This window comes from Polyodon spathula, chromosome 1 (genome assembly GCF_017654505.1).
Source record: "Polyodon spathula isolate WHYD16114869_AA chromosome 1, ASM1765450v1, whole genome shotgun sequence".
Lineage (NCBI taxonomy): Eukaryota > Metazoa > Chordata > Actinopteri > Acipenseriformes > Polyodontidae > Polyodon > Polyodon spathula.
This window is the reverse complement of record NC_054534.1, coordinates 43,163,749-43,176,535: the sequence shown is the minus strand read 5'-3', so window position 1 is coordinate 43,176,535 and position 12,787 is coordinate 43,163,749. Positions and strand designations below refer to the sequence as shown.

The 12,787-nt window shown below is 35.5% G+C and overlaps 1 protein-coding gene across 1 annotated transcript in view; it reads right to left on the bottom strand.

Annotated features, from left to right (window-relative positions):
* Positions 1-5,891: 5,891 nt before the first annotated feature.
* LOC121319002 (transient receptor potential cation channel subfamily M member 6-like) overlaps positions 5,892-12,787 on the bottom strand; it is a 73,147-nt gene continuing 66,251 nt past the window's right edge. The window contains exons 37-39 of the mRNA XM_041256238.1: positions 7,663-7,714; positions 7,175-7,281; positions 5,892-6,085 (exon numbers count right to left, since the gene is read on the bottom strand). Coding sequence (XP_041112172.1) covers positions 6,003-6,085; positions 7,175-7,281; positions 7,663-7,714 — 242 coding nt within the window. The 3' untranslated portion in view covers positions 5,892-6,002. The remainder of the gene's footprint in view (positions 6,086-7,174; positions 7,282-7,662; positions 7,715-12,787) is intronic.

Sequence of the window (12,787 nt, the reverse complement as noted above, 5' to 3'; positions counted from 1 at the left end):
ACCTAATATTGATCCCTGTGGTACTCCACTGGTTACCTCGCTCCATTTTGAGGTTTCTCCTCTTATCGGTACTTTTTGTTTTCTACATGTTAACTACTCCCTAATCCATGTACATGTGTTTCCTTGAATCCTTACTGCATTCAGGTTGGGAATTAATCTTCTATGCAGGACTTTGTCAAAAGCTTTCTAGAAATTTAAATAAACCATGTCATATACTTTGCAATTATCCATTGTCAATGTTGCATCCTCTAAAAAACAAGTTAGTTAGACACAATCTCCCAGGATACTGTTACCATATAGGGTAATTTTCTATTTTGGATCTTATTATAGTATCCATAAGTTTACATATAATAGAAGTCAGACCTATTGGTCTGTAGTTACCTGGTTCGGTTTTGTCTCCCTTTCTGTGGATTGATATTATGTTTGCAATTCCCCAGTCTGTCGGTACAACCCATCTCAAGAGACTGCTGCCTGATCTTAGTTAGGGGTTTTTAAATAAATTCTTTCATTTCTTTGAGTACTATTGGGAGGATCTCATCCGGCCCAGATGATTTGTTTATTTTAAGAGCTCCTAGTCCCTTTTGCACTTCTGTCTCTGTTATGCTAAAGTTATTTAAAACTGGATAGGAACAGGTTGACATGTGGGGCCAATTGTCCATATCCTCCTTTGTAAAAACTTGTTGTAGAATGTGGTCAAATGTTCAAGTATGATGAAGCCTTCATGTATGCACCATGATTTCAGCCATGCATTTAGATTATTTATTTCCAGCTGTCCGTATGTACCTTTGCAAGGTGCCGGCAGTATCCCAGAAAATACCACAGCTTTGGTCTTGTCTTTTAATTTTCTCCCTCGCTCTCTGAATTTGTTTTGCCGGGAGCGTGGTCTATCTCTTACAATGTTGTTTGTACCGATGTGGATGACTGCTACTGGGTCGTCTCCTGTTTGTTCTTGGAGTTTTCAGTGATGTGCGTGACAAAGGCTCCCGGAAGGCAGCACACTGTTGTTGTAAAGGGGTCCAGACTGTGCAGTGAACTTGCTGTGTTTCTCAATATGGAGTCCCCTTTTTTTGCTGCCTGGCCAGTATGGTTTATGAGGTCCTGGATATTGTTCCAATAGCAATAGTGCCCTCTTGACGAAGGCTCTACCATGTGACTAACATGGGTGACCTTGACTTTCATTTGCACCACTTAACACTAGAACTGCCACGACAGTCATTTTGATGGTCTGAGGTTTTCAAATTTAAATTACTCTGCGTGTCTGAAAATTATGTGGTTGTCCGTTTATGACTTTTCCTAAATATATATATATATATATATATATATATATATATATATATATATATATATATATATATATATATATATATATACAAGCCTGTTGTTATCTCTACTGGACCTGGCAGCCATCAATGTCTTTGTTGTGCAAGGAATGCACCTGCATCAGTAGGGGAGATTTAATCTTGAAGTTAGCCAGTGCTTTGGCAGAAACATTTCAATCAGAAAACTACAAAGCAGCAGGCAAATGCAGTGTAACCTGGATTCAGTGCTGTTACTTTTATTTAAAATTAAAAAATGATTTAGTTTTTATAGTTTTGTATGTACATATACCTGTTTACAACTGTTTATATACTAGTTTAATTTGAATTTTATTTTATTGTAGTTTTTCATTTTTTGAAGAAGTGCTTTATATTTGGTAAGTTATAAAATAAACAATTTTATGTTTAATTGTTCATTTAAATATGGTGTTTGGCTGTGTAGATGTTTGATGTGCTTGAATAAAACTTTTGAGTTGTATCTGATGGTTTGTCTTTCACTTTAATATTGATGTTGTTAAAAAGGTAACCGTCATAATGACCGCCAGCATTGTTTTAGGTAGGATTATAACCGTGGCGATTCTAGTGTTAATTGGAAATCATTCCGTGTCATCAGCCAAACAGCTTTCATATTTAGCAGGCTTCTAACAGACAGCAGATGTCCACTGGAACATCATTGCATCAACTGAAAATCAATCCACACAATTGCCAGCTTTTTCATTTTAATTTGCCGTAATGAAAGCTCAGTTCACAGCAAATCTTAAACACATATATGATTGGTCTAAATGTATTTTACTATCCAGAAAAACCAGCCAATGAATACTTTGCAATGACAAAAGCACCAATTCTGTACCTGAAACTGCCGAGTCAGCCAATCACAGCCTGACGTCTCGACTGGAGCGCAGCATCTTCCAAAAACAATAAACCGAGGCATGGACAGTTCAGTAATATTGCTCTATTTATTTGTTTAATAACGTTTTTAATAAAGTTTTTCTCTAATTATGTACGTGACCCTGTATGAATTTTTCTCAAAACTTTTCACATAATTCTGGTTGTGGTTCATCGACAGGCACTATTGCTTAAGTATAAAGTTGTATGAGGTTACGTCACAAATTAGATCTTCACTGCTAAAGTCTCATGAACACATGGTACAGCTTTTGAACTGGTTGCTATGCAAAAAAAGCAAAAAAAAACAAAGACCTTACATTTTTTTTAATCAAATTGCACAACCATTTCACACGAGAAGACGATTTACCCATCCTTTTAAGTCGCACCACTTCTATAGCGTGAGGAATGTGTGTGGTATGTACTGCTACGTCACATTGTCATGACAATGGGGAGAATGTGGAGTTTCTAAACTGCATGTAAACAGAGTAAACACCGGAAAGATTAACTTACGTTGACACCCAAGAGTTTCCAAAACTCTTCATACATTATTTCAATTACAGTAGAACCTCTCATATCCAATCCCTCAATTAACTGATGGACCTCTGGCACGTGTCAGTTACTACCAACTGAAAGGTAGAGAAGGAAACTGATTTCTGCACACTTTACTAAAACAGTAATTTCAGCTCTCAGCAGAACAGAATGGATTAGCTGAAGTTATTGTTTCTATCGGGTTAATAAGCACAATGTAAAAAAAATCCTTTTGGATAACTTTGGCATAGACTGAGAAAGCATGGTAAGAACTATTTTTGGAATGCTATTTTGTAAATTGCCAAATGCTGTATTACAGTGCTTTGTTTTGCAATAATGTTCCCAGCTTTTCTTTGTATGGCATATGTGTAATATCATACTCTGGTGTTTTAGACAAACTGAAGTATCTGACATTGTTAATTTGTAATGCCCCGGTGTTAATAAAGCAACTGCAATGTAGTATAACGACTTCCTCTGAGCGCCGATATTTTTACATATCTGACCCCTGGAACCAATTTAATCGGATATTACAGGTTCTACCTTATAACATTTTTTAGATACAATCAATACTGCAGTATATTAAATGTCCAGAGCAAATTTGACTAAACAGTGCATACATATGTTTCTAAATGCAGATTCTCGCTGTCAAGGTGCAGCAGATGAAGCTTATTTTTCCACAGCTTCTAATCCACAGTATTTCACTTTAACTACTGTAATAGTACATCCTGAGGAGCCCTTTCTTTAATATGAAATGGAATTTCAGAGCTGCATCAGGATTGAATTTGAATTATGCTGTTGCTTTTTAAATAACAAAAAAATATAATGTATTGTGATAAATATGTGAATTATATTACGCTTAAATGCTAGATTTACAAAAAACAAACACAAAAGTATAAATGGTTTGTGACAAGCAGGCTGTAGTGGTGACATCAGACGCAAAACAAACACACAGTACTGCAAGATGAAATGTGCGTTGCGCTGTTGCGCGGTTTAATAATTAACAAAATAAAACATTTTAAACAAAAACAGCACACGGCACTTGAGGCCAAAATAAATAGACAAACAAAACGGATTAACACTAAACAAACAGTGGACGAACAGCCAAACAAACAAACACAGTGAGTCAAAATAAACAAACAAGTATCGTGCTGGTCCTTCCAGCAAGACATAGCAATTGTTATTATTATTATTTTACTCCTCTTCCTCTCTCCCCCTCCCCCGTTCACTACTCACCGAACACCCAACCCCAAGTGAGTGAAATGTGGATCTCTATATACTGTTGTGCCGTGATTCAATTACTAATTAATTATTCACTAATTTGTGCAAATCCCGTGTTCATATACTTAAGCGATGGAGCCCGTCGATGCGGGCTCTATCACTATTAGAAAATGATTTATTTTCTATTTTAAAAAAACCTTAAAACCTATATTTACCTCGAACTTCTGATATTTTGCTGTGTAACCTTCCATTGAGGAAAAATAGTCCCTAACATAATTAGAACTTAAAAACAACATACACGTAGAGAAAACGTTATTATTATTATTATTATTATTATTATTATTATTATTATTTATTATTATTAATATTATTATAATTTGGCTAACATTTATTTATTGGGGTCTTACTCTTTCTTAGTATAATTTATCTGGACATCAATTGTTGAATAGTCCGTGTAGTATGGAGTCAGGCTCGAAACCTCTTGTTGAAGGCGGGGCAACATTCAAGCTGGCAGGCAGTGGATTGGTTGGTGCGGAAAGAACTGAAACAGGGCTGGAAGTTTAACTGGCTGATTTTGAGGGAGGGTGTTGTTTGGATCCAGCTGATGACATCATTGTGGACCAATCATGTCTTTCCTCTTGATTTGCTGTCTAGTAGCTGCAAATTGAGCCTTCAAGGCTGTATCCTGTCACAGATATGATTTCGCTTGTCTCTAGACCAGTGGAATAAAGTATGTTTAAGTAACTTTTTTATGTTATTAAAAAGATTAGAATGTTAAGGGAAAAAGCTGGTATTCATGGGCGGATTGATTTAAAATTTAATTAGAAGTTAAGCACTTCAACCTTCCAGAGGGTATCAAAAGAAGCCTGCTAGATCTGGAAGATGATTGGCTGTTCACACTCAATCGCGTTCTAATATTACATACTTTAAAGGCACGTGAAGTGTTTGTGCAATCCCTGTGCCTAAATACAACTATATATTTTAAATCACTCATGCTACACAAACCCATTTATATTCTGTGAAGCAATATCTATAAACCAACATTTACACACCACACATAACATATAACACATAAATACACACAGGAGCAAGCACTTGGCCACAGGTCTTTATCACAGTTATTTAGAGGCGTAATTTAACACTACTATAAGGATAGTGTTGACTTTTACTGGAGTTGTGTTGAGAAATTGCGATAGAACTGTGAAACTGAACAACTATTGTTACTTAAAGATGTATTCGAGAAAAAAAGAAAAAAAAAGAAAAAAAGACTAAGAAACTTTAAAGCTATCTGTTTAGCCATCTCCACTTACAAAGACTAACTGGTAATTAGACATTAAAGTCTCAATTACAGATGTGTAGTTTAATAGCATATTAGAATTATATATCAGATGGATACAGTCACATCTCTTTCTTGTTAATTCTTTCAGTTAAACAGTACAACATATCTGGGTTGGATTTGTTCAAGGTTATCCTCAGATATACAGTATTTTGAAGGAGACACAAAATTCCTCAGAGTAAGGGATGTCATGGGCAAATTGTCCACATTATACATTTCCTATTGAGCGAGTAATTTGCCTGCATTTTGCCCACAACACTAACAATATGCTTTAATATATTCAAATACTACATTATTACTGTGTTTGTTTTTTACAGAGTTCAGTTTAATCAATGCCATCTATTGAATTTGAAGTGGTAATGCACTAGGTCTGTCTTGAATTCCTCATTTCAGAAGAGCCTGTGACACTGTGACATTTCACCTCTTGTTGTTTTTACCAGCTTTATAACTTCAGCATTGATAAGGGGAATTTATTACCTGTATTGCAAACAGCATAAATAGATACAAACAGGTAAATAACATTTATCTTAATAAAATAAATGATAATAATAAAAGAACACATTAAAATACAATTGATTTACATAACCCTTATAAAAGCTGCCCACATTACAAAACATTGTAATTGTAGCAAAAGCATGGCAAAGCATAGGTAAGCATTAGCTAAACTTTAAAAGAGGTTTACAATGTGGCCCTGAGTCTATTGTGCATAATTTTTACAATCACAGTCTGGTGCTGATTTCAGATGAAATGTCTTCAAAAGCAGGGTTAATTCTTCCAGGTGTATAATCATTTCTTCTCAAGTCTGCAATCAAAATAATAAACTGTGACACAAAAAATACTTAGAAGCTGGCTGTCTATTATATACGGTAGAAATAATGCATGTCTTCACTTAAAATATGTATTATACTACAAGCTGCAAAAACAGATCCCTTTGAAAAATCAAAATATGTTGTGTGAACTTTTATCTATGACAACATCTAAGGAAATGTTCCAAACAGATAGAAGCTCATAAATGACCTTGTTTACTGTGAGAATGGAATTAAAGAATAATCAACAAGAGCTTTTTTTTTTTTTTTTTTACAGGGGCATGGCAACAAATAATCCTGCCACCTCTCACACATATAAGTCTTCACTTTTACAATGAGGTGAGGAATGATTTCTATTTGCATTTAGTATCAGGAAAACTGTTTGGCAGTTACCTCAAACAGGTGCAACGGAATTTGGATAAACATAGGTCATTTGTTTAATTTAACAGATGCAGAACTATTTTTAAATAACTCTTAATTCCTTCATTGTAGTTGGAGGTAACAATTGCAAGCAATGTATGACTTAGAATGACATGCTTCATAACAGCACTGACACCAGACTGACCGGCTAATGAAGGCTCTCTATCTTGGGATACACTTGCCCAACTTGAGGAAAGTACATTTGTTATAAGATGTTGTTCTGAATACAATGAATTAAGGTTACTGTGAAGTACTGTTTCACTGGCTTGACACCTAAATGGCTCATCTTTTACAAGCTACAGGAAACCAATTGTCTAGTTCTGTTTAAACTATAGAGGCCACGTGCTATTTTATGCCATTATACATGTGACTTAGTGACCTCCTCAGCATCATCTATAACCTGGAAAAGAAATGGCATGCTGAATTGCTTCAGAATTATTATTTTTTTATAATGGCCTGAAGACCAAAATAACTACTCTGTAGTAGTGGACACAATGAAAATAAGGGGTACACTGTGTCATATGCAAATAATACAACTTACTATTTAACATCTAGATGGTCAAAAGGAGAAACTACCTCTAGCTGGAGAAAATATAAGAAAAGCAAGTGATTTACATGAGTTTGTGCCTGTGAAGTCATGGAAACAAGAGTGTTCACCAACATACCTGAAAGTTTAAGCTTTTTACAACAGGAGTTGCACTGATGTTTTTCAGTGAAATTTTTAATGGCATCTTCTCCTAGGTTAGCAGGTCCAAATGGCACATCTCGGGACCTGGGGAGATACACGCTTTAATTGAATAGATGCATTGAAATATAACAGAAGATAAGGCAATGTGTCAACCTGCCAGCAAATACTTAATTACAAGAAAAGACATGTACAGTATAATTTGTATATTAAAATTAAGCTAACACTCAGCAATGAAACAGTGGCAAGTCTACAATGTATGTACTTCTGGGTTCACTAACTTTCTGCCACCTCTGCTGTCTACTTTAAAACCAATTCCTAGACAATTTAGATTTTTTGTTATGCATTAATAATGCAGAGGCATTGTCATATATTAGAGCAAATCTAATGTGGCTGTGTTTAACTTGCAAGAGAAAAGCCATTCACTATGTTAACCCTTCCAGTTTTACACTGGCTATGTAAACTTACTCTTTGTTTTCTGGTTTGATGACTGAAGGATCTGTAAGATTTTCACCAACACCTGAACAAAAGAAAGTAGACCTGAATTAAATGCTAAATGCAGAGTATAACAATGGGAAAAGTTGGGGAAAACTGCAAAAAAAACATATCTGTAAGCATTAATGTCTGTGCACAGAAAGGAGGTGATACTTAGCTTTATATATTCTTCATAAGATTCCGTAGGTCTAGTTAGTTTAAGCAGTTGTATTTTAGTAACTATAAATACATTGCCTTTTCTAATTCGATTTAGCAATGAAACCGAGTAGTATTGCGTGACGGGCAGAATTTTTCAATCTAGCTGTATTGATTTATTTATTTTAGTTTAAAATAAGGTTTTTTTTGTAAGGTACGGTGTACTGTCTTTCTGTAGCACTTGTCATTCAAATGAACGTTTTAAGGCAGTGGCTTTGTTTACAGTACGGTAATCATGCTTTGAGTGGCTGATCTTACGGCACTTCTGGTCATGCATGCGCACTAACATACATGCCAGACATTGATTCTGTTCACTATTTGCTGTGCCGTAAGGTAACTTCTAATTACGTTTTTTCACAGCACTGTCCGTAATGAAACTTAGAATGGCTAATCTTACTGAGAACTCCCCTGTACCTACCCCTATTAATTTCAAGGTGCAAGTATTTATACAGTAAAGTGAATAACAATGTATTTTATATCAAATGTACCTTAAGTTATAGACCTACTGTAATTACTGTGCAATCGTATTGGCATTATTGACAGCCGCTGTGTCATGATACAAATTGTTATCCAATAAAAAATACTAAGAAATGTTTTGGTTTTTTTTGTACCTAATATAATCTATGTAAATTTAACAACTAAAAAAATTATATTTTGTGAGACTGATATTACATTGTAAGAAATGATTATACTATTAATATGGTAATGGATTTCATTGTTTTTATTTTCTTTAAATAGCCATTTTCTTTAAAATCTCGATTTCTACTCGTCCTGTAAAGCCCTGGGCTGAAGTATGAAAGTCAGACGGACTGCAGGATCTGAAACCGGGGTGGAGATCGGTTATGTTGGACCAGATCAATGAAGAGACCGTGTATATGAAAAAAAAAAAAAAGGTTCATATTTGTTTAAGATTATGGTATAAAAAGTCAACTACATAACGGTAAGTGACATTATTAGAATTAGGGGTCTACCTAAATCAGAAAAGAGGAAATTGAGGCGTCACCTGATATTCACCTTTTGTAGGGGCCAGTGCATACAGCACAAATATGTAGAGGGGAAAAAAAGAAACCTCATTTAAATGAACTACTGCACAATGCAAGCGATGCAAACTATGTATCTTCCTTCTATAGATAGGCTTTTTTTTTTTTATTTCTTCGCCGTCTGTGTGCATTGCACTTAGACAAAAAAAAAAAAAAAAAAAAAAACACCCTTAGACAAATAACACCCCGTTTACACTTACGGTTTGGGCTGGCCCAGGGCAGCCTTATCTCATGCGTGAACGCTTGAAAAATGAAAAGGCAGCCCTGGGCCAGGTGAAATTTAGACCAGCTTTTTGATGAGGCCTAAAGTACCAATTCTGCCTCAGGGCCGGCCTATCTGCGTGTGTGAACCCAACGCAGGCCCTGTCGACCTTAATGCGCCAGTGCGGTCACGTACCTCAAACCACTCCCCTACTAGGTCAAGCGTAGTAGATCAAAACAATGTCGGTTTTAAGGGGTAGAACCTGGGATGATACAGAAATGAACCCTTAGCGGTCCCTTTATTCAGCGCTTGTCAGGCACGTCAGGTCCAATTTATTTTCACACGTGTTGTTTTAAATATTATTTTTTTCCCAAAGTAAAACAGGTTTTAAATGTATTGAATCACAAAAGAACAGTCCTGTATCTCCAGCCAAGCCCCACCCCTTGTTCGCTGTATTTTTCACATACCTCTTTATAGACGTAGATACTCTCCCGGTCACTCGTTTTATCACCAAACTCCTCAATAATGCGATCCAAGTCATTATTTTATTACTATAACATCTCAAAAAGCTCTGCAAATGTCTGTGATATGTCTGTGGGTCTGTGGTCTTTGAGCGATGGATGCAGAAGCAGCTATCTCCTTCATGTCCGTGTTATCTCTGGTGAAAACCTGCAAGTTTGTCTCTCGGAAATACTGAGCAGCAGGCCAGAAATAAACCCACCACTGATCTTGGATTTTATGGAACCTACGGCAATCTCCAGCCCGTTAAATAGCAATGCACTGAATACACCAACACTTTTGACGATGATGATGCTAGGTCAGTCATGAATGGTAAGTATTTCTTCATCGTACAGCTTTCATTAAAACGATAAAACTTGCACTCTCTTGCGCTCTGTGTGTGTGTATATATATACACACACATTTTAGATTGTAGCTAAGATTGTAAATCTCAATAATGATAAATAATGCATATGACGTTGCATATTCAGTCACCATTAATATAATAATCTGTATTGTGACTAATGTAACATACACGTCCTTGTTTGCTGCATTTACGCATGATCCAAAACAATCGCTTCTTTCCACAGTAACAGACTACACTGTCAACACACACCTTTATCGTATCTTATGCAGTAAGTACAGTACCAACAGTGTTGCAAAAAATAAGATTGCCATATTTACATCTGCAAATTTCCCAGCTCAATCTCTTATGTTGACTTCGGGGAATGCTGTGTTTACGTCACTGTTTACATTCCTGACAAGCACTTCGCCACAATTTAGGCTTTCTTTTCAGCCTCATCTGTGAACGCACTTAGGCCCCCTAAAACCTCAACTGTTTTTGAGGCAGCCAAGTGTGAACGGGGTGTACCATTTACAAAAAAAATACCCCAAAGCAGTTAACTTTCTTGTTTACTGTTCAAATGACAACAATGTTTTAATAAGCCTATCAGTGTGTCTGTACTAGCTTTTCTGTGACCTCTACTGTAAAGTATAGGGTCAGTGCTGCATTGTTTTGATTTAGATTGCTAAAATCTAGTTTTCAGTATTTGAGGTAAAATACCAGAAATGGACGACAAAGCAAAAAAAAAAGTATATTTCGGCTGATGATCGTGTCAATATGTTTCCCAAATAAACTGTATATGCAGATGGAGGTAATTGTTTTGCACATCTTGTAACGTGCCTTTGGAGAAAATACGATTGATTGCTAATTAACTTCAGAATCACGCATTAAAACAAAAGGCTACCACAGAGGCTGCTGAACAGAATGTAAAATAAACAGCTTTCAGACAACAAACTGGAAAGTCAATACAGACAAAAAGTATTCCTGTTGGCTGTAGCCAAGTTAAATCAGTACTACCAGCACAGCCACCTCGCTGCAAACAACCTGCTGCATACTTTTAAACAGTTAAAATTTTAGACCCAAATAGGCACACTTTCTTTGTTTTGACTCGGTACTAATAAAATAAAAAATGGATGGGACAAATAACATGACAACGAACGTGCTGCTTATATTGTCTTTATGCAATAGATGCCCTTGCCAGATGCCCTCGGTTAACCAAGTTTCGGGTCCTAAAAAAAAAAAAAATCCTAATTTTATTCAATAACCTACCCGCGAAAAACATGTAAATTTACCGTGAGCAGTTTTGTTTAGGTTGATATCAGTGACGTTCTGCATGCCATCTGATACTCAGAAGAGACGCAGGCAATGTGTTTGGAGGAATAAGAAATAAAGATGCAATGCATGTTTATACTACTGTAACAATAGACACTTTCATTGTGCACTGGAAAGGAAATGTGTGCAAAAAATTAGAGGATCCTTTTCTCAACCATAACTAAAATATCATGAACTGTGACAAATGAAATTTCTGGTGGTTACAGTTGTTTTTCAGGAAGGCATGTGAATATTTCAAGCTACAAAAATGTTATCTTTTTAATCAAAATATGTACACTGCCCTCCCTCTCAGGTGCCAAATACTGTCTCCAGCACAATTGTAATAATAAAGTAATAATGTGCAATATATTGTATAACTGCATTGATCTGATATTTGAATTGTTTTAAATTTTTTGTTCTTGAAAATCAGAGAACATTGTGTCTCGGGCAAACCTCTCCCAATGATTCGGCGGTGGCAGTCCACATTATTTTTTCACTTATTTTTCCGCAAGAACGAAGGAACCACATGAAAGAAGATCCCCCTCTCGACAAACAAAATGACGTTCTAAATTTTCCCCAGAGTACTTCTATTTTAGCCAGAACAGCAGTTCTTTTTGTGAGAATAATTCCTTTTTCATGAGATGTGCGGAGAAAAAATGATTTGAAAATATAAAATAAACACGTTTCCCTTTCGCAAAATGAAAAAAAAAAACGTTACAGCCAATCTTATGATGTCCCAATTATATACAGATATGTCATGGTTTACTAATGATATATGATATTTGGGCAATTTTTTTTTTTAAACAAAATGTCCGCCTCATGAACAATGATTTTTTTTCTGATGATAGAAGATTAGACCCTCGAGAAAAAGGACATCTAACTACAAGAGCTGCACTGAGCATGCTCAGAAACCAAATTTAAAATCTCTATAACTCAGGAACAGATTTAGATTTTTTTACCAAACCAGAAAAAGGCACTATTCTGGGCTAGTCCCCTTGTACCCTAAAATTGTCAGACAAAATTTCCAAACCGTTTTGGAGCTATGAGAGCTGACAAAAAAACCAGCAAATCTCGGATTTGGATCTCGGAATTTGCATATTCGAGTAGAAGGAAATGGCTCGCATCAAGACATCTAACCAAATTTCCGTGCAAATCCATTGAACAGGTCAAAGTTATTATAGTACTGAAATTGGGATTAAACAGCATATATATATATATATATATATATATATATATATATATATATATATATATATATATATATATATATATATATAGTGCCTTGCAAAAGTATTCAGACCCCTGACCAATTCTCTCACATTACCAAATTGCACAATGGTACATTGAAATTTTGTTCTGTTTGATATTTTATTTTTAAACACTGAAACTCAGAATCAATTATTTTAAGGTGACATTGGTTTTATGTTGGGAAATATTTTTAAGAAAAATAAAAAAAACTGAAATATTTTGCTTGCACAAGTATTCAACCCCTGTGCTGTGGAAGCTCCC